This window comes from Pempheris klunzingeri, chromosome 15, assembly GCF_042242105.1.
Source record: "Pempheris klunzingeri isolate RE-2024b chromosome 15, fPemKlu1.hap1, whole genome shotgun sequence".
NCBI lineage: Eukaryota > Metazoa > Chordata > Actinopteri > Acropomatiformes > Pempheridae > Pempheris > Pempheris klunzingeri.
Genome location: NC_092026.1, coordinates 13,689,308 through 13,709,831, shown reverse-complemented (window position 1 = coordinate 13,709,831; position 20,524 = coordinate 13,689,308). Strand labels below are relative to the sequence as shown.

The window sequence follows — 20,524 nt, the reverse complement described above, 5'->3', positions numbered from 1 at the left end:
GTGTGTGTGTGTGTGTGTGTGTGTGTGTGTGTCACTGCATGGTTGTGAAGTATGGGGTCCACTCAGTCTTCATGGCTCTTCCCGCTCAGACTAACTGCCCCCAACCCTTAAGACACACTGACCAGTGTTAGGAAAACCAAACACTGTTTTCCTAACACCAAACAGAGTAAACCGAGTTATAAAGCTATGTAAAGAAGCCTATTTGGAACACTGAAAAGAAGAAACTTTGATGGTTTGGTAATCCTTGGTTTTCACGCTTCAAACACATGCAGTGTTTCTTATTTTCTGTTCTAGATGTGACTTCTGTTGACATCTGGCCCGGTGCCTCAAATGATAAAATAATATCGATGTGGTGGATCGAGAGTCTTCATTGAACAGTTTCTCCATGCCGTTTCTTTGTCTTCCAAGCTGCCTGATCTGCTCTGGTGATTCAACGTGGCCGGTCCGGATTCCCCCGCAAAATAGATCAGACACGATTCTTAAGCACAAGCCCAGTTGCTTCTGAAGACTGAGCTCCTGGGGCCATGTTGCAGCCAGAGCGCACCGCAAACGCTCCCGGTGGGATTTAGGCTGTGGAGTTGTCCAAAACATTTTATTTCAGAAGCTAAAACTTGAATTCGGTTTCCCCGGAGAGTTTCCTCTGTCCTGTCATGTTTATATCTACAGTTTTTTTTTTGTTTGTCTGCTTAAATGTCCCACTATATTTGCTACAACACATACAACCAGACTAATGCATACAAAGTGCAGTAAAGAAATCACCTGGATACAGCCTACTGAGACAGTTACATTGTATAAAATGAAACAGAAAGAGGCAGCCGAGGATAAAGACATGCACGAAAGAATCAAAGAGGGGAAAGAAGAGACAGAGACTGGAGAAGGGAAAGAACCTATTTTTTTTTCTTCCTCTTCTTGGAGGGGGAGAGAGGTTAATTGCAAATGGGAGGTGTTTCCCAAACAGGAGGTGAACCAGTTGATGAAGGCTGCCAGTTCTCTGACTCCCCAGCAGAAAAGTGCCACTACCTTACCCACAGAGCAGAGGGAGTGTGAAGAGAAGGTAGATGATGAAGACAGACAGTGAGCTTGAGATGAATAAACACAGACACACGGTGGTCAAGTTACATTGTATAAATGTAAATGAAATTCAAGCCTGTGTGAGTCTCAGGAGTAAACCTCTTACCCAATTATGCCAGCTGATTATCACAGCAGAGCTTTGACAGATGCAGAATTTAGAGATTGCACACACAGTGAGGTGCAGACCGGTTGGAATTTGAATTTGAACTCCAGTGTACCCATTTTGATTTATTACCTGAACATTTAGGTTATCTCGCCTTCATTAGGGTGGTTTATAAGGTTGGTTACGGTTCATTTTACGAATGGTCCATCAATTATCAATTTTTAGGATCATAGTCAGGTGTATGATCAAGCAATCATACCAAACAGGTGCTAATGATCATCAGTTTTATATGTAGATTGAAACAGTCATCAACTGACACAGAGACAGCTGTAGGAGGATTAAAACTGGGGGAGGAACAGCCAAACTCTGCTACCAAGGTGCGGCTGTGGACAGTTTGATGTTCAGACTGAGCACAGCAACAAGACACCAGGTCGTTATACTGCATCAGCAAAGATTTCAGAGCAGACGGGGGTTTCAGGATGTGCTGTTCAAGCTCTTTGGAAGAAGCACAAAGAAACAGGCAACATTGAGGGCCGTAGACGCAGCTGTCGGCCAAGGAAATTTAGTGCAGCAGATGATAAACACATTATGTTTACTGTCCAGGAGGGCCATCAGCTCAGAACCAGCAGAAAGCAGTGGGACCCTGGTACAACATCTACTGTCCGGAGAAGTCCGGCCAGAACCAGGAACCAAATATTGATTTGATTTAGATTTTTCTTGCTCGCTCACCTTGCATTTTGTAAATTGATAAAAATAAAGAGGAAATGTTACATTTTTGAAAGCATTCTTACCTTACAGCATTTCTTCACACCTGCCTGGAACTTCTGCAGAAAACTGTAAGTCATATAATCAATTGTCTTTAATGATTTAAAACAGCCAAATGAGATGTGAGATTTTTTTTTAGTTTTATTTAAATTTCCTGAGGATGAAAGACAGGAAGATGGAGCATATCTATAGTCCAGTACTTACTTGTTTTCAGTGTCTTGTTGAGTAGCAATAAAATGAATTAAAAAAAACATAGTATACATAGATATACAACAATAACTTATGATAAAAAAACTAAAACATAACCATGCCTTAAAATATGTGCAAATATGGCTAGAAGTAATATAGTATGTACGTAATTGTCAAGTTATCTGCAAATACATTAAGTGTGAGACTATATTCATATGCATGTAGTTAATGGCAAAATCTATTTTTGTTTTGAAAAGTGGAATTAATACTGCTCTGATTGAGATTCATAGACCTGGAGCTGCTCTGTTGTCTAGCAGTAAGTGCCATTCTCAAGGAACATCATTTGTTCCCTTAGCCAGACTATTCCAGTTGATGATACAGTACTTTGTGCATTTTTTAAATTTTACTCATGATTTAGTGTACTAATATTATTGTAATAATTATCTGCAGCTTTAAGAATACATAGCAAACAATGACACAGTGAAAACAGTGATTTCTGGAGAAGACTGAAGAGAGTCATTATCAAGAAATCATACCAATAATGCTGACTTAGTTGATACAACAAAAACATTCATCCCTCGTCGCCCAAATGTTCTGATCTCACTGTAGTTAAAAACCAAAGGCATTATGAGCAATGATGTAGTGCCTAATACATGCACGGCTCTGCAGAGGAACATCATTGGTTCAAATGTCCAAATATGTGCTCAATATGAAATGGGTTTGTGCTTCTAACTCAGGATGTAGATTGGTTAAACTTGCAAACCAAACACTTCACATGCTAAAACTTGTATATAGTATGAAAAATGTAGATGCCTTTAATGTAGTGCCTTCTCGCCATTTCAACAGCCATGAGGAAACCAGATTTGGGCAACCGAGGATTATGGCTATTTTTTTTTTTTTTTATTTAGCAGGAATGGGAAAACAGAGGTTCCTCCTTTCCTATTTAACAGATACTTAATTTAAGCAGTTGGTTTCCCTGGTGTCCTCCTTTACAAACAATTAATAATACTATGTAGATGTACAACCAGTAAACAATTTTTGACCCTACTGCTAGCTGCTACATGTGCTGGCAGTGAGGACCTGTGACTTTCTAAAGCTAGCATGGGGAATGGACACCGTATTCAGTTCATCCCAATGTTATTGAAGGGGACTGATACAGTATCAGGCGAGTATCAGGGGCAGATCAATAACATTCATTTTAGTATGTGGTATCATCCTGTATAACAGTGACGAGGTTTCTACTTTTCTTGTCGCTAGATAAATGTAATACTGCTATGGTTTGACATCAATAACATACTGTATATACAACACACTGAGTGGTGGCCATGAGATCGACCAGAGCCATGTGCTGGCACTAGACAGCAGAATTTTAACTACTACTTTCAACTTAGGCCACTTTCACACTGGCTTTACTTTTCTGAACTTGAGTTTGACTGTTCTGTTTCTTCTGTGAATTTGAAGAGGCAACAACTATTCATGAAAAACATGCAAAAATGTATTAATATGTCTGTTGATATTCTTTAAATTATTTGCTGACCCACTGGTAACGTAAGAAGACTCTAGGCATTGGGTAAGGAAGACTTAAGTACTTATCTGTTTAACATAATGAAGAACGACTAGTATCTAAGATGACAGGATGTCCTGAAGTGTTTAACAAGCCAAGCACGTGTGTGTCTATGAGTACTGATAGAAGGGTTGTTCATCGGTCCTGAAGCCATAAGCAGTAGCTGGTCGTCCAGGTGATGAGCTGGTCTGGTCAAAGACATCATTGCCATCTCTGGAAAAAAAAAAGTCAGTGAAATGAACACAGACTGTTACTTTTACCACTTGGGAACTCAAACTGGGACTGATTAGACCAGAAAAATAATGATTTCTTCTGATGACAGAAAGAACAAGTACAAATAAATCCAAGTCTCACCCCCACACAAGCTACTGTTACCAGATAATCAATGGCTGTGAGATCACTGACCACATTCTCTTCTGATTGTTTTGTGTTTGAGGAAAAAAGCAAAGCGCTTTCTACTGTTTTCCCCCTGCTTGCTGGTAGAGTTTAACCTGGCAAGTTATTATTTGTTGGCTTGAAGCTTTTTTTCTTTCATCCAACCCAGCAGCTGCTGTAAGTCACCTCATGTTGCTGGTGTAATGGTAACTCACCCTGTATGGTGCGAGTCTCCGTTTTGAGGCTGTAGGTCACTGAAGAAATCTGGGCTGACTGAACCATCTGCTGGAGTTATTCCATCTAAAAGACACATACACATACACATGAGAGTAAAATGCACACACAAACAAGTGCTTGCACTTCATACTAAGCCAAAGTCATAATCAAATGTTACTACAGCAGCTGGAGCTCTTAAGTAAAGAGTAGTTTTCCTCATCACTCAGTGACTACTACACTACACTACCTCACCTCAACACTGCAGCTTCAATTCAGTGGTCTCATAAGAAGAAATAGCAATCAGCATTGACTCCAAAAGTTTCATGGCTGGTGAATAAGTTAATCAATAAACAAAATCATCATTCCTTCCTTTAGTACCTGAAAACTATTTTTGTCCACTGAACATGCAGTGTTTTTGTAGTTAGGACAATTTAGTCAGCTGCTGTCTGTGCTAATGAAAAGCCAGCTGGTTCTGAGGATCTTGACAATAATGATGGAGGTCATTGTGGAAGAGACTAACAGACACTCCTATGGACGTTTGTGCTGCTGTCACTTTTGGTCTGAATTTTCAAATAGATTGTGTGTGAGTGTGTGTGTGTACCTGCGCTATAGAACAGATCAGTTCTGTCATCATTATCATAAAGATATAGTTCAGAATCATCAGCTTGGCGGCTCTCGACCATTTCCAACCACTGGTTGTTATGGAAACGGAACTTCTCTGACTGAATCTTCCTCCCCCATTCCTCGTCGTACTCCTGGAAGATGAAGAAAAGGTTAGAAGGTTAACAAGTTAGACAACAATGTACACACAAAGACACTACAATGTGTTTCTACTCCGTAGTAAAGACTCTGTCCTGAAGTGTCACATTTGTTAGCCTGTGTGTGCAGCAGCAATGCGTGTGTGTGTTCACTTACAGCAATAATATCGAGGGTGTTGTCACACACTTTTCTGATCTCAGCATTCTTGTCATGCATCAGATCTATCAGGTAAGCTGGAGCCTCTGGAGATATGAGGTTAAAGAAAGAAATTCTTCCAGCGTGGTGGAGTAAGATGTTACAGTCTGTGTGGTACCTGAACCTCAGCTAAAAGAATGTCATTCATCTTTACATTGCGGGCAGACAGAGTGCACTGTGGGAAGGATACGGGTGTCTTTGATGATGACATCTCGTGTAGCTTGGTGAAACACCATCTGATAGAAGACGTAAACAATCTGACACACAAACTCATCATCCTCCTGCTTGGCTACATTCAACAAACATAAGGAACATATGGAAAGCAGTTCAAAATACTGATCATTTCATGAAGTATGGATTTCTTGGCAGATTTCACATTTCACATTGTGAACATTTTGTTTTTGGTTGGTTTTTGTTTTTTTTATAGTTAGAAATGAGCAGCTGTTTCTTTGACCTCGAGATTGGGTTACTGCATTCAAACACGAAAAAAGTCTTTTTGCCTGTCTTTCTGGTGTGTTAACGTTACCACTGACCGTGTTTATGAGCCTAAAAGAAAACATTTTGAACAAAACCTCAGGTGTGTGTGTATTACCGTTCAGCAAGTCGATAAGGGCAGGAATAATGCCAGATTTAGCCAACATGGCAGCACAGGCGTCATCCATGGAAACTGTTCCAATCATTATCACCACCTCAAGGATGAGGTCATCCTCTGCGGAGCCTGACACACACACATTTAAAGACAAATCTAAGAAAATCAAACATGATTAAATGTTGGTAACTTAGGTTGTTGTAGTAGAAAAGAAGTTGCAGCAAAGAAAGTACCTAAAGTGATGACTGAGGGCTTTTACACATGCAAAGAACTGAACACACTGAGCCAAATCAAGTAGTTTATATACTGGAGCCAAACTGATTGAGATCAAGACAGATATTTGAGAATAATAAAAACCCAATCATGACATGCAAGATGTTAGATTATCTTTTTACAATTGCACACTATAACATGAACAAAAAAATTTGGCAAGGATGCCTAAAATTTGGTTGTTTAAATGTTGCAAGAGAGACATGTATGAATACTTTACACATGAATAATACAAACAGTGAATAGATCATATACTGTATAGGAAATTCTGATATATACATATACATACACTGCTGCAATTTGTAACTACACTTCTTTGCATCCAGTGTATCCCATATGCACCGACGGTATATGCCAATGCAAACCTATTTTTGCTATATCAGCTGGGTTCCAATACTGATACGTGTTACTATTAAGGAAAATGCTCTGGTTTCTGTCTGTGTGTGTGCAAATCTAACCTGTACCTGGTTTAAGCCTGTCTTTGAGGTAGGGCACCAGGTTGTACTCCTTCAGCACCAACTCCCAGTCCAGGTCGGGGATAGTGAGGTTGGCCAGTGTCCCCAGACACTCCAGAACCCACTCCTCCTCTTCCTCTGCACGAATCTCTGCTGCCAGGTCACCAACGTAGTCCTGACAGAGAAAGACATAAGAAATCATTCACATCACTGGGAAATAGAAGCCTCCTGTACAATGAAAGACTGCTTCTACTGCTAGCACCACTACCATTAATGCCAATACTAATACTAACAACCACCACTAACTTGTGTAAAACCTTACCATAGACCTGGACATAGATTTTTTTTTCCAGAAGTGGGATTTTGGGAGTAGTACTGTGTATTTGTAACTCACTATGAACAGTGGTTTGATTGGGCCGTCATGTTGCGAGATGTTTCTGATCATCTTCATCAGGAGGCAGTCTTTCATCTTCAGAGCTCTCTTCATAAGCATCTTCAATCCGTTTCCTTGCAAGGAAGACACAAACAGACTCAAGACCCAATCTTGACACAGACCCAATCCCGGATCACACAGATCAATGAAGCAGACTTGTGTGCACAGATGAGCCAAGACTCAACTTAGTGGTGCAACACCGCAGTCAGTGACTGGAAGATCAACTTAAAGTGTCAGTGGTCTGGGGGACTTTACAGACGTAATGAGCCATTATCTGTTCATAAAATGTAGAATGAAGCATAAACATACCCTCACACATGAGTTGTGCATTCCTCTTGTTTGCAGCCAGATTGATGCAGATAGAGATGAGCTCAGCTTCAATCTCCTCCTCACTGTGCTCGTACAGCATTTGCATCAACTAGACACAAACACAATGTTTCCTTGTGACTTTAGAACTACCAAAGTCAGTATAAATGTTGGGATGAACACTTCATATTCCTTTAGTTTGTTTGAAGTTGTACCTGAGGTATGCAGTCAGTGTAAACAAACATGCCCTTGAAGCTGTCGTCGATGCTGATGTGATACAAGATGCGCATGGCTACCTGACGGTTGTTCTCATCGCCTGAGTGGCAACAAGCAAACACAACACCAGTCATTCTTGTAGCAGAACCACTTTGCCAGCATGGCTACGAACATTATGAGCTCCACAGACAGTTAATCATCACGTGGCTACTGTATTGTGAATAATCTACAATGCTGTGCATGTATTGTGTACTGTTACCCAACAAGGCAGTCAGTTTAGGTAGCAGTCCAACTTCCACTATCTTGGCTCTGAGTCCAGAGTCAAAGGAAAGATTGAGCAGCAGCCGCAGAGTCAGGTTTAAGAGGTCTTCATGGTCACAGGGGACCAGACGAGCCAGTCGCTCTACAGTATCCACCTCAGCCTGTAAACCACAAGCAGAAACAGATAGCGCCAAGTGAATGATACTGAGTCATTAGAGCACAAAGGAACATAATAGTTGAGCATGGGAACAACTATTGAGCGTAAAGCAATAAGTATTACAAGAAGTAGAGTAAGACAAACATCAGACAAAACATAATCACAACAAGTAACATAGTAGACAGATCAATGGCTTGCAGTGGTCCAGCAGCCGCTTCACATAAACGACAGAAATAAATGAGGCAGGTGAGAGAGAAGTTATACTCAATTACATATATGAACTAAATTAGAATAAATAGTAATAAATAATATACAGCTGATAATTCACTGTAGGCTCGGCATATTGTCATATTGATTACACATTGTCATTTGATACATTATTATTACAAAAATATAGAGTTTAAAGACTAAATGAAGAATTGCGAAGTTGAGTCTGTGATGCACTGGGAGCCAGTGAACGGATTTAAGCAACAGAGTAATGAGTTGCTTTTGTGTGTGCACGTGTTTCTGCATGAACGAGCTTCGTGTCTCCGCTTGTTTGTTTGGATAATCCTGCAAAGATAGCATTACAGAAATCCAACCTGGTTGAGATGAATCCATGAATCAGCTTCTCAGTCAGCTTGAGATATAAATCCTCCTTGATATGTCTTTCAGGCGATTAACAGCCGTCCCCGGTTAAGTTACTGGTGTGACTTTCAAAGTTAAGATTCCAAATAAGTCCTGCGGTTCCTGACTTGCTCACTAGTCTCCAGAGACAGTGTTACTCTATTTGGCTTCTGGAATCTACTACAAGTATCTCAGTCTTGTCTTTAATAATGGGATATACTAAGTTCCTTAGAAATGTTGCCATTTGACTCTGTCTCTTAGATCATGACTTAACAAGTGAATCACCTCATTTGTAGACTCGTGGCTTGCTCACTTTGAAATCACTCAACATTGCTTTGTGAAAATATTTTAGGCTCTTCTTCTGTCCTTTCACAACCATTAACGTAGTCTTACAGGACGGACGCTGAAGTACATCTCTTCCACTCACCATGTCATTCTTGTTTTCCAGGAAGATGGACAGTTTTTTGAGAAATGAAATCACGAGCACCAGCAGTTCCTCGTCATCCCGTTCAAGGACTTTGACCAGTAGACCAACAATGTTTTTATTCCTCATCTTCAGCTCCGTCCTCGTGTCCTCAGCAAGGTTCAACAGAAGATACAGAGAAACTGGGAGACAGAGAGAGGGATGGAAAGAGAGGAAGAAATGATGATGAGAGAGATATTATAATATATTATGAGATATTCTGATCTTAATTGGATTCAAGTGATGCATTCTGACTGCACTTAGATCACAGCAAAGACAAAGACTAGCTCTGCTGTTACTGCTACCTGTGACATAAAAAAAAGGGTTCTTCAGTCACCTCTGAGCAGCTGTTCCTGTTTACCCAGAAGGCCTTGGTACTTTCTCAGTGCTTTATCCTGGTCTCTTCTTAGAGAGCCATTCTCTGGTGCCGACTCACGTACACAAAAAGTGTTAAGGAATACATTTTGTACACGCACGCACAAAACGAGTCAAGTAACAATTATTGACAGCTCAAAGCAAGTGACGGCAGGTAAAAGGATATAAGCTTTGTTTTTTTTGCGGAGCTCCTCGCGCCACACGTCATGTCTTTTCAGCTCGTGTTCCACCACACTCATGCACAACGCACCTATTTTGTAATGACTCACCACTCCATGAAACTGAGAGAAACTTGAGAGGAGAGGAGATATATGCATGTAAAATGAATGAAGTAGAACAGTAAGACATACTAAGATACACATAAGTGCCTGTGTGTGTGAGGGTGTGTTACCTGGAGAAGCAGAAGAAGATGTAAATGATGATGGTAGCCAGATCCACACTCTGTTTCCAGTCCTCCCTCAACACTCTGGCCAGAGCACCTAGAGCTGCCTCTACACACACACACACACACACACACACACACACACAAACAGACGGCGTTTTCATGAGAGGGAACTCATTCTGGCACACATACAGCTAACTGTGACACCAACTTAGCTACATCTGAACGCAGTAAAAGGAATTGGGTCATAATTTGGATACTTGGATTAAACAAGGGCATTTATTCAGTTGAGACGGAGATCGTTACTGGCAACTCTTGGTTGCCTGTCATAGGAACTCATAACTATTCGGCACCAGTGGGTGCTTACTTCACCAGAATCTAGAACACCAAGCTTTTTCCTGGAAGTTTTTGATATTTCTTTTCCTATTTATGGCAGTTATCACCAGCTTTATCTTAGCAAACCTAATTCACCCATTCACACACCATTCATTCAGGAGGAATCTAAGTCGGAGGAGACTTCTCGTTCACACACACACAGCAGCAAGCTGGGGGGTTAAGGGTCTTCCCCAAGGACACTTCGACATGCTGACTCATAGGAGCCGGGGATCGAACCACCGGCCTTCCGATTGAAGGACGACCCACTCTACCTCTGAGCCACAGCCAGTGTCCGTTGCTATACAGCAGTGGCTTTCACTTTAGCATTAATATTGCTCTAAATAAAGATCAATCTCTGCATTAATGTTTGGGTTATGATTTCCTTACTTGAATGACAGCGTTAGTTGACTATTTACAACACAGCAACACAGTTGACTTGAAACTAAAATGCAGCATCAAAACTTACTTTCAGCTGATCCAAAGTGCTACTAGTTTCTTTGGATAACCACAGGCAAGTTTGATTTTACCAAAGATGTTATGAAAAATTGAGCTGAGGTGTGAAAATCAAATGTTGGCTGAAAAAGTATGTTTCAATGATTTTAGTGATAATGAAAATATAAGAAGCGCTAAACATTTGTATTAGCAGGTGGCAGTATACCGTTGTGTAGTAGCTCCTCCAGGTTATCGGGGTTGCGGGCAAGCTGCAGAATGAGAGCCGAGCCTCTGATTTTCTCTGGGATGCCTTCATAGAGCAGTTCAACGTACTCATCTACCCTGGTTACACTGGCTTCCTCATTTAACTGCAAAGACAAACATAAACACAGTGTTACGTAAGAGAGAATGTACAGCCATCCGCTCATTGTGGCAAAACAAACCCTGACAGGGCGATGCAGCAGCACAGTGCAGGGTGTTGTACATTATCCGGCTTATCACAGCTTTGTACTAAAGAAATCAACTATTTGACACAAAATACTGACTCAAAAACTGTGTTCATTACAATTGTCTGTTATACATGGCAACTGTCAGCTATACAGAAATAACAGACTGTAGAATGCTGTACTTGACCAATCAGAGTCAAGTATTCAACAGAGGAATGAAATAATGACTGATAATAAGGCTTGACACACTATTCCAGTCAAATAAAACAAAAATGAGATTTGAAGCTTTGGGGTTTTAGTCTTTCACCAACCATACTGCCAATTCAATTTAACAGAAATAAAGAAATGGGAAATCATAGATTATTGCTTAAGAGAGATGCCTCAAATTTGGTGTCAGTGCAAATCAGATTCAGCAAACTTAAGAACAGTGATGAAAAACGCAGAACCAAATTGATTGAATGCTGCCCGAGATCTGAAATCAAACCGAAACGGCTATGAGGGAACAAGAGGAGTGGCTGTGAGACAGTCCATCAGTGGCTCAATCCCGGCTCCTCAATGTCAAAGTATCCTAGGGCAAGATACAGAACCCCAAATTGTGACGGCGTGAATGGTTAGTTTCCCCCTGATCAGCAGGCTGGCACCTTGCATGGGAGCCCCCATCATTTATGTCTGAGTGACGTGTTAATGCATGAATATAGTGTTACCGCTAAAGAACACAAAGGGCACAGGTACAGAACAGATACCATACATGAACAATGAGCAGTATCTTTAAAGCGTTACCTCCATTCCTTCAAACGGTGTCAGCGCTCTGGGTTTCACTGTTTTTTTCTCTTTCTTCTCCACTGGTAACACAAAAATAAAAACATCCAACAGTGAAAACATTACAGTGCTGAATTTCTGATGAATTTTGGTTAGTTTCTCACCATGCATTCAATAACATATAGTAATAACAGGATCTACATGGCTAATTAGTGTACTGGTTAACAATGATTTAAAAGGTCTTGTACACCTCAGGATCTCAGTTCAAAACAAATATGCACCCTCCTCCGCCCCCATCCTTTGCCTCTGTGGCTGCACGTTCAGGTCTCACATTCATTCTTGGTCTGTACACAACAGCTGGCGGATGACAAGCTCTCTTAGCTTTTGTGCTGCTTTGTTAGCTCAGTTGATTAGCAGAGTCTGTCAGCAGGCAGAGTCTCTAGCTCATTTTCTGGCTCAGTTTCACTCACTAATGTTTTTAATATAATAACCTTTAACACTCCTCAAAGCTGCCATCCCCTTGTCTTCACATATTAGTTGCAGTGTTCAGAGCCAGCTGAATTTCTCAAAATTTGCCTGAAATAGAATGTCTGTGTGGAGCAACGTTTACTACTCTCCACACTATGTGACGTTTTGTGTGGGCCATAGAAAGAGTAGCATTCAACGAGGCATCCCAGAGACAAGTAAAATAATTCAATCAACTGAACGTTTATGAAGTGCAGTGTTGCTAATCAGGAGTATGGTGCCAGGTGTCACGAGTAAAATAAATTGAGTTTAGGCTTGTGATCAAATTTTGATGGTGAGAATGAGGATATGTTAAAGTCTAGATCAAGTATTTAATAATGGTGACATGACGTACTCTTGCCCTCCACCGGGGATGATTTCCTGTTTTGCAAGTAGTAGAGGAGCTGCTCCACCTGGGGCAAACGAGAGGGAGGGATGAGCTTACACTCCTCCACCACTTTCTTGGCCAAAGCTCCCACATCTGTGGTAGGAGAAAGACTCTTCACACGGATGCTGGAGGGAGAAAGAGAGGACAAAGAGAAGGAAGACAGATAAGGGCTGTTTGACTTCATCCATTTTCACAGCATTCAACTGATTTAAAGGAATGCAAGCTTGAGTAAGTGAAATGCTATAATTAGTTTCAATATGGTGATTTCAAGGAACAGCCTGAATAGAACGATTCCAATTCAAATGAGGTTAAAAATAAATATTAAGAGGTAGAAAACAAAATTGGGGGGGGGGGGGGGGGGGGGGGGGGCAAACCATGGAAGTTGTGGAACATTTTAATATTAGAATGATGTTTGCAGCTGAAAGTATGAATGAATAGTGAAAGTGAAAATTCAACACATGGGCATTCTGTCCATTCTTTTGAATGAGGAACATTTCCCACAAAACGTTGAATATTTCACGAAGTATGGACGTTATGACTAAGAAAATTCCTGGCATGTCCTAATTGAGCTGAATTCGTTGATGTTTGAATGAAGTTGCTATTTTGAAAAGGAGTTCAGTGCCAAAAAAGGGGGCAGAAGAATAATAATAAAGAGTTTTCTGTAGATGTAGTGTTGGAAACATTCACACAAATAAATGTGTCATTATGAAATAAAGTCTGATGAAATGAATAAATGTGGCATGATGAAATGAGTCCTTTTTAAAAGCTTAAAAACCTGTTTATCTATTTAACAATATTGAATCATTTCTATACATTGATTTGTATATAGTCATATATTATTGCCTCATTTATTTATTTCAGGATTCATTTCATTGACACATTTATTTAAACACAGATGAAAATAGCTCTCCGCAGAGGAAGAGATTGAACCATCAGGACTTGGGGAAGAATGAGAGTCATGTGGAGAAAATAAAACAGCACACTCACATTTTCTGTCCCTCCTTGCGTTCGCCCAGCATATGACCTCCAGTCTCTCCAAGTATAGATGCTTCCACCTCATAGTGGATCACAAGGGCCTTCTCTGTAGGGTGGACATCCAAGCTGCCCGCAGTCACTTTGCTTCGGATCAGGACGAACAGTGAACAATAACGCAAGCATTACATACATGTTCCACGACCTTGTAAAACTCCAGTGAGTTCATTTTAGATGGTTTAAATAACCCTTGAATAGGCTGTGAGTTTCACATTAGTGACTTCTGAAAAATGACTTTATGTCTGTTTTTATCATTCTTCTTTCACAGGATCTTGATTACTTACTTTTACTTATAGATAGATAGATAGATAGATAGATAGATAGATAGATAGATAGATAGTCACTGGAACAATGAGGACGCAGTGTTTCCCCACACACTGTACAAGACACGCCCAGGCAGCCACATACAGATGACCGCACTGGCTAAAGGGCTAGCACACCCAATGTTGACAGGTTAGATCAGGTCGTGGTGTAAATCACAATATAGCAAGCGAATTAAACAAAAGGCAGCTAATTAACTAGGGAGTTTACTGGTAACTTATTTTCACAGTAGCTTATTGGCTATGTTTGCTGTAACCTAGGTATCCTACCCCCCCTTCATTGTGGGAATGTAATGCCAAACCCCGTTTAACAATCTGTAGGTTTAGCGATGTATTGTTCGCCAGCGAAAATATATGTCGGTTGGTAAATGAAGTTAGTTTTTTATGATTTTGTATTTTCTTGTGGTGAATTCGGCATTGTGGAAATATAACATACAACACTGGTTGGTTCCAGTCAGCGCTACCTTCCACAAAGGGGCGGTTATGGAGAGACATGATTACAGAGGCAAACGCACTGGTTGTTAAATGTGACTTTTTTTTCAAATATATGTCTCAAGTGTGGATTATATACATGCCGAACTGATCAGTGGGTCATTGTGAATTACAAAGCCTTTTAAATCATCTTACAATCGGTACTCTCTTTTCCTGGTGAGTAAGAAGGTATGAAATCCCCTGAAGTTTGACCAGAAATTGGTGTGAGCTCCTCTCCACGCAATTGAGCTACACACAACAGGGCTAACTAGATACGGTGGGATTTCAGTAGCAGACACTCAGTGTCTTCTAGCTAGGTGCTCGTCAACTATAGGTATCATGTTTAATTATATTAGCGTGCGACAGGCTTTGTAGTAATATTAGCTAGCTAACGTTACTACCCCCCCAGACCAGCTTTAAGTTAACGTTAAAATCATGTTAGCTTTGCTGCGTCTCACCGTTTAAGGTAGCGTGCGTCATCCTGCATCTTCCTCAAATCGAATCTGTCAAAGTTTAAATGAACTTAGTAGCTTGATCACATTTAATGACTCCCCCAAATCACAATCACAGAATTCCGTGCGGTAGTCGCTAGCAGCAGTATCAACAGCGGGACTGGACTACAAACATGGAGGTTTCCCCCTTTCCTCTTAGATCTCGGAGGTCAGCGGCGCCTCTCGCGCTAAGTAGCATTTAAAACGATTGGCACTAGATCGTAACTGCTATCTGAACCATGGCCTCACATACCAACTTAACATCTACAAATCAACAGAGTTTTAAGTGTGTAGGACGATGAAGAGCTGCCTGCGAGGCTAAACGCTTGGAGTTATTGTCCCAATTCAGTGCTGTAGTTTTCCTGATGCGATGGGCCTGGCTTTATCACATTTGCATAGAATTTAGAGGACTCGTTTTTTTTTTATAATGTCAGAATAAATAAAAATAAAAGTCATGGGATTGTATTGCAAAACAGAAGACTTGGACTTGGAAAATGTTTTTTGGCTCAAACTTTTGCTATTTGCAACAATCATTATTATGTGAGCTCATCTCTTTTTTTAAAAAAAAAGAAGGGAAACACCTTATGACCATGATTTCTTCTTTCAGTCTTACCTGTTGAAGCCATGTGAATGCAGCATTTTGGTGGCACATTCACATCATCTGAGGTTAAAAGTGGTGATTGTGATCGCCTGTCGTATTGAGTGTCATTTACACACTGAATGAATAGTTATCTACCGTTGCAGTACTGTTGTATGCCAGGCAGGCATGGTCCATCCATCCATCCATTAAATAAACAGCTTATCCTTGAGGGTCATGGGGTGCTGGAGCCAATCCCCGTTGACACTGGGCGAGAGGCCAGTCAATCAGTCCTGCTTCACACATTCAAAGCCATCCACAGCCTCGCCCCTCCATACCTCTCTGACCTCATCCACGTTTCTGCACCTACCCGCACCCTCCGATCCTCTTCCTCTGTCCATCTCTCTGTTCCCTCTGCTCGCCTCGTCACTCGTTCAGCCGCTCGGCTCCCCAGTTATGGAACTCACTCCCCCCTGACCTCTTCAAATCCAGACTCAAAACCCATCTTTTCACACTTTCCTACTCCCTCTGATTCATTTTGCACTGCTACTGTATTTTATTGCTTGTTTTTATACCTGTTTTACACCTGTTTTATCTATTATATTGTATGTTTTATGTGTATTCTGTACGGCGACCTTGTGAGCTTTGAAAGGCGCCCTAAAAATAAAATGTATTATTATTATTATTATAATCACAATAACAACACATAGAGACAGGCAACCATTCACACCCACACCTACGGGCAATGTAGAGTCACCAATTAACCTGACCTGCATGTCTTTGGGCTGTGGGAGGACCCACTAACCTGCCGGCAGGTTCAAGGCGGGGTTCATGCAGGCCTGTATTACACTCACATGAATAGAATGAAAATGAATAGTGGGCATTTCCAAAAATAATCAATTTGGGGTTACCTTGATTGATTAATTAATGAATTGATGGAGTCTGTTTACATCATTGATGCTTGATGTCAAATGCAGTTGATTATCAGTGTTTCCTGGATGTTAACTTTTAATGTGAAGATGAAGACCATATTTTCACCACCACCTTTTTGCATCAATGGTTCTCTGCGGGCTTCCTCCTACAGTCCAAACACATGCAGGTTAAGTGGTGACTCCAAACAGCCCGTAGGTGTGAGCGTGAGCGTGGATGGTTGTCTATCTCTACGTGATTCCCCGGGATTGTATCCTTATTTGTTATGGACGCTGCTGGAGCTTCCTGCTTCTAAACCCCAGCCTCCTGCACACCCCTCTGCTTATCTGCCAGCCAGCATCTCCCCACCAGTTCACTATTCACTCCCTCTGAATTATTTGCCTACTAATCAGCTGCCAGCCAGCTCAGTCTGCCGCTGATCAGCTCATTATCTCTTAGTATTTATACCAGTCAGTCTGCCCTTGTTGTTTGCCAGGTCGTTGTTAGTGTTTTGCCTGCTTTGGATTTGTTTCTTTGAGTATCTGGGTTTCGGACCTGCGCCTGTTCTCTGACTTGTTTCTGTGACGTATGACTGTACTTCTGCTTGATTGCCTGAAGTTATGGTTTTGACTTCTGGAACAGACTGTACATTTGTCTGCCTTTACCTCAAAGTAAAGCCATCGTGTGGCCTTACTCCAGTCTCTGTCCAGTGATTCTGTGCTTGGGTTTTCTGAATCGTGACATTGTTTACTTTTGCAGTCTTTTTTTGTTTTTACAAGAGGGCACTGTGGCTAAAACGATCACATAATTTTCCACATACTCCATAAGATAAGTAAACATATTGTCACCTGAAAGAAGAGTTGACCTGCTGAAAGACTATTAAAATGGTAACTTCGCTCGTTAGATGAGATATACCATTAGGGATTTTGCAGGCCAGTTGTAGCCTGTACAACATTACACAGACAGACACAGACATGGAGCACTTCAGTAAAGTCGTCTTTTATTTATGATATGACTGCAAAACAGTACTTCAGCACAGGCTTTCTCACAACATGTGGTCTCCATTGCTTCTAAATACAATTATCTAAGTGTGTGCTGGTGGATGTGAACTATTGTGTCTTTATCTGCACATGCAACATGTGATTTCTGTTTTCTGTGTGTGTGTGTGTCATAACTGGAACACTATCCCACTGTTTTCTCCCATTTCTTTCCCAAATTCCCATCCCCTCTTCCTGTTTCCTCTTCCTCTGCTTTTATCCACTCACCTCCACCACACTTCCTCCTGTTCTATCACCCTTTTCCTCTTACCTCTTGTCTTTCTACTCTACATCCCCTCCCTCTTCCTCACCATCAGCACATGCTGTGAACTCCTTTTCAGGTAACAGGCCATATTCATTGAGAAATGCTTCCACGTCCGTTGCGAAGAAGTCTTCACTGAAGTGTTTGGTAAAAGACAGGAAATTACCCAGCAATTCACCAGCTTTGTACACCAGCAGAGCAGGAAGAACCTGGAAGAACAGTAATAGGAATCTAAATCAACTTGTAGTATAATATAGTTAGTGCTCAGCATCTTGTAACAATTTTAATTAACTTTTGTCAATAACTAGGAGTTTATGTCAATGCTGCTCTAATTTCATCAGTAGCACTTAGTAACACTACTACAATCATCAGCCATCAGACTCTTTAACATCAGCATCACTGGCTGATGTTAATACACTGTTTTCATTCACATCATTCCATTCCTTTCATATTCCTGTCCATACTTGTACATCTTATGTCCATAGTGTAAATATTTATTTATCATTACAACATATATTTAATAATAATAATAATAATAATACATTTTATTTAGGGCGCCTTTCAAGGCTCTCAAGGTCGCCGTACAGAATACAAATAAAAGTACAATACAACAAGTAAAAAACGGGTATAAAAGATATACAACATATATTTATTTGCTACTGCTTATTTTCTACTGTTGTTTTCTTTACTCTTTTTTTTCTATTGTTGCTGCTGTAATGTGAATTCCCCCCTATGGGGGATCAGTAAAGAAAAAGTCAAAGTCAAGTCAAACTGCCAACCAAATAATAATTTTTTTTTTTAATGCAAGCAGTATGCAGGTGTAACTGGAAATTCAGCTGCGTTTGAACTGAAATGGATTTCGTAATGTTAGAGTTAGAGTAGCTACACCTGTCAAGATTTTCATTCTGGCAAAATGCAGTTTACCATGCCAACACAGGCAGATTTGTATTCATAATATCATTTAACATGGAGGAAGACAAAAGCAACAGTCAGTTTTCCTGACTGAACTGATTGTTAGTGGTGGATGTTATTTGCTGCACTCAATTTAGTGAGTTGATGGGGAATTGGCTTCTGGTTTCTGGATGATTTTTTTGAAAGTCTTCAATATGGATTTCATGGCTACATATTGGGCATTTTCACCAGGGATTAACCAGGGGCATTGTAGGATAGTTCCAGGTGTCCAGAGTCAGCAAACATGGAACAGAATCAATGTGTTGCTTTTCTCCCATGTGTGAAAATTGCATTACAGTCAGTTTTTCAATTTCTCGTCAGTCTGATTTGTTTAATCCTCATCATTCCTCAGATACAGAAGAAAAACATACAGAAATATGCAAAAGGGACTTTTAGTTTTGAAGCCTCTAGTTTCATAGCTGTTTTATTGCTTTTCCTAGTGCTGCATGCATATCAACAATTGCTGTTCATGGGACATGTTTAGCGGTCAATTAACCTCTCATAACCTTGCAGTTCTTCACAGTAGAGTGACTACAAACTCTGTTACCACAGTCCAATGTCCCAAAGGGATCATTGCAATTCAGTCATTCAGTCTACTCTATTAATTATGCTCATCATTTTCTTTGTTATTTTTGTTTTTAACAATTTACTAACCTCAGAGGAGAAGCGCTCAGCAGCCCCTGTGGCCACAGCATCAATGCGACAAAATTTAACACTGGGGTACTCCGAAGCCAGACAGTCCAGACATGAGTTCACCTGCTCGCAGCCTAACAAAGGACAGACAATTCATGCATGAGCAGCACTGTAGTGAACCATAGCTTTAACCATAATTGTAACATGTCAAGTCAATTAACTAATACATCACATGATACACACACATGATAGAAAAAATCCTTACCTTTGACCCCGTGCTGGTAGACGTGGACTACCACTAGGGTTAACCGATGTTCCTTCTCTATGACCTCTAGGAAGTCTTCTCCACTCTCAAGCTCATAGACTTCCTCAAATGTAGGACCGAAGCTCAGGCGGTCATGCATGTCCTGCATACACTGTTTTCTGTAGCGTTTCAGGCAACGTTCATCCTCTTCTTGGATCAGTTCGTACTCCTGAACACTCATCTAGAGGTAAAGAAATATAAAGGATTTAAATGTATTCTTTTGGCAGACATGTTTGTCCAAAGCAAGCCACAGTGTAATGTTTTTGTTTGATTGTGCTGGTCTTCCTGTAACTTTGTGTTACTTTATGTGTGTACGGATGCTGTGCTCTATGATTTCGATTCTCTTCCTCTGTCTGTGGATATGTTTTTGTTGTCTTTGCAGTTGTGTCTATTATCATGTCTACTGAAATCCTTTTATTATAAAATGTACAGAGGGTATGTTTTTCTGTGTTTATCCACCTTTCTGTTGGTTCTTTCCTTGTCATCCTCTCGTGGACTGGACATTTGTCTGAGCAGCTCTCTCTTGTTTTGCGGGACTGTCTGATCCACACTGTCCAACTTAAACCTTCGCCAGTCATTAATTACCCCTTTTGGACCTGCAGATACAAAGATGTGCACGTCAATGAAACTTTTCATAGAGATTTTGGTTTTGAGTGATAATGGTACACCTCTTGTACTGACTGACTGACTTACAAAAGCTACAGTGTGTGAGTGAGACTAGACAGCCATTTTAGGGATTCATGTCTGTCTGACTAATATGTCTGACCTGTGTGATTGGCAGGCAAATCTTCTTCCTGGGCTGCTCCAGACATCCTGATAGCAGTCTGCAATACAAATAAACACAAAATGGATAACCTGACCAGTTCCACACAGAGAGCAGATG

The 20,524-nt window shown here is 40.7% G+C and overlaps 2 protein-coding genes across 2 annotated transcripts; both read right to left on the bottom strand.

Moving 5' to 3' along the window:
• Nucleotides 1-3,669: 3,669 nt before the first annotated feature.
• LOC139214109 (kinesin-associated protein 3-like) lies at nucleotides 3,670-15,080 on the bottom strand. The gene is made up of 20 exons (XM_070844860.1): nucleotides 14,936-15,080; nucleotides 13,642-13,773; nucleotides 12,622-12,779; nucleotides 11,784-11,845; nucleotides 10,784-10,925; nucleotides 9,760-9,859; nucleotides 9,535-9,659; nucleotides 9,331-9,429; nucleotides 8,958-9,136; nucleotides 7,766-7,928; nucleotides 7,506-7,606; nucleotides 7,294-7,402; nucleotides 6,946-7,058; nucleotides 6,561-6,726; nucleotides 5,830-5,955; nucleotides 5,428-5,526; nucleotides 5,199-5,284; nucleotides 4,885-5,038; nucleotides 4,283-4,367; nucleotides 3,670-3,905 (listed from the first exon to the last, which is right to left on the bottom strand). The coding sequence occupies exons 1-20, from the start codon at nucleotides 14,962-14,964 to the stop codon at nucleotides 3,803-3,805; spliced, it is 2,331 nt and encodes a 776-aa protein (XP_070700961.1). The 5' UTR covers nucleotides 14,965-15,080; the 3' UTR covers nucleotides 3,670-3,802.
• A 2,693-nt stretch (nucleotides 15,081-17,773) lies between these two features.
• Nucleotides 17,774-20,453, bottom strand: pdca (phosducin a). Its single transcript, XM_070845682.1, has 5 exons — nucleotides 20,408-20,453; nucleotides 20,101-20,237; nucleotides 19,603-19,822; nucleotides 19,359-19,471; nucleotides 17,774-17,962 (listed from the first exon to the last, which is right to left on the bottom strand). Exons 1-5 carry the CDS (start codon nucleotides 20,451-20,453, stop codon nucleotides 17,774-17,776), a joined length of 705 nt encoding a protein of 234 aa, XP_070701783.1.
• Nucleotides 20,454-20,524: the final 71 nt, after the last annotated feature.

What these genes read in the sequence shown, in the direction of transcription:
- pdca (XM_070845682.1), bottom strand. Translation starts at nt 20,453, where the DNA reads ATGTCTGGAGCAGCCCAGGAAGAAGATTTGCCTGCCAATCACACAG. An exon ending in AGGAAAGAACCAACAGAAAG is followed by an intron (nt 19,823 to 20,100) that starts GTGGATAAACAC and finishes CTTTACCTCTAG; the next exon opens with ATGAGTGTTCAGGAGTACGA. An exon ending in CTACCAGCACGGGGTCAAAG is followed by an intron (nt 19,472 to 19,602) that starts GTAAGGATTTTT and finishes GTCCTTTGTTAG; the next exon opens with GCTGCGAGCAGGTGAACTCA.
- LOC139214109 (XM_070844860.1), bottom strand. Translation starts at nt 14,964, where the DNA reads ATGCAGGATGACGCACGCTACCTTAAACG. An exon ending in CGCAAGGAGGGACAGAAAAT is followed by an intron (nt 12,780 to 13,641) that starts GTGAGTGTGCTG and finishes TTCTCCCTCCAG; the next exon opens with CATCCGTGTGAAGAGTCTTT. An exon ending in CCGCAAAAAAAACAAAGCTT is followed by an intron (nt 9,430 to 9,534) that starts ATATCCTTTTAC and finishes CTTTTTGTGTAC; the next exon opens with GTGAGTCGGCACCAGAGAAT.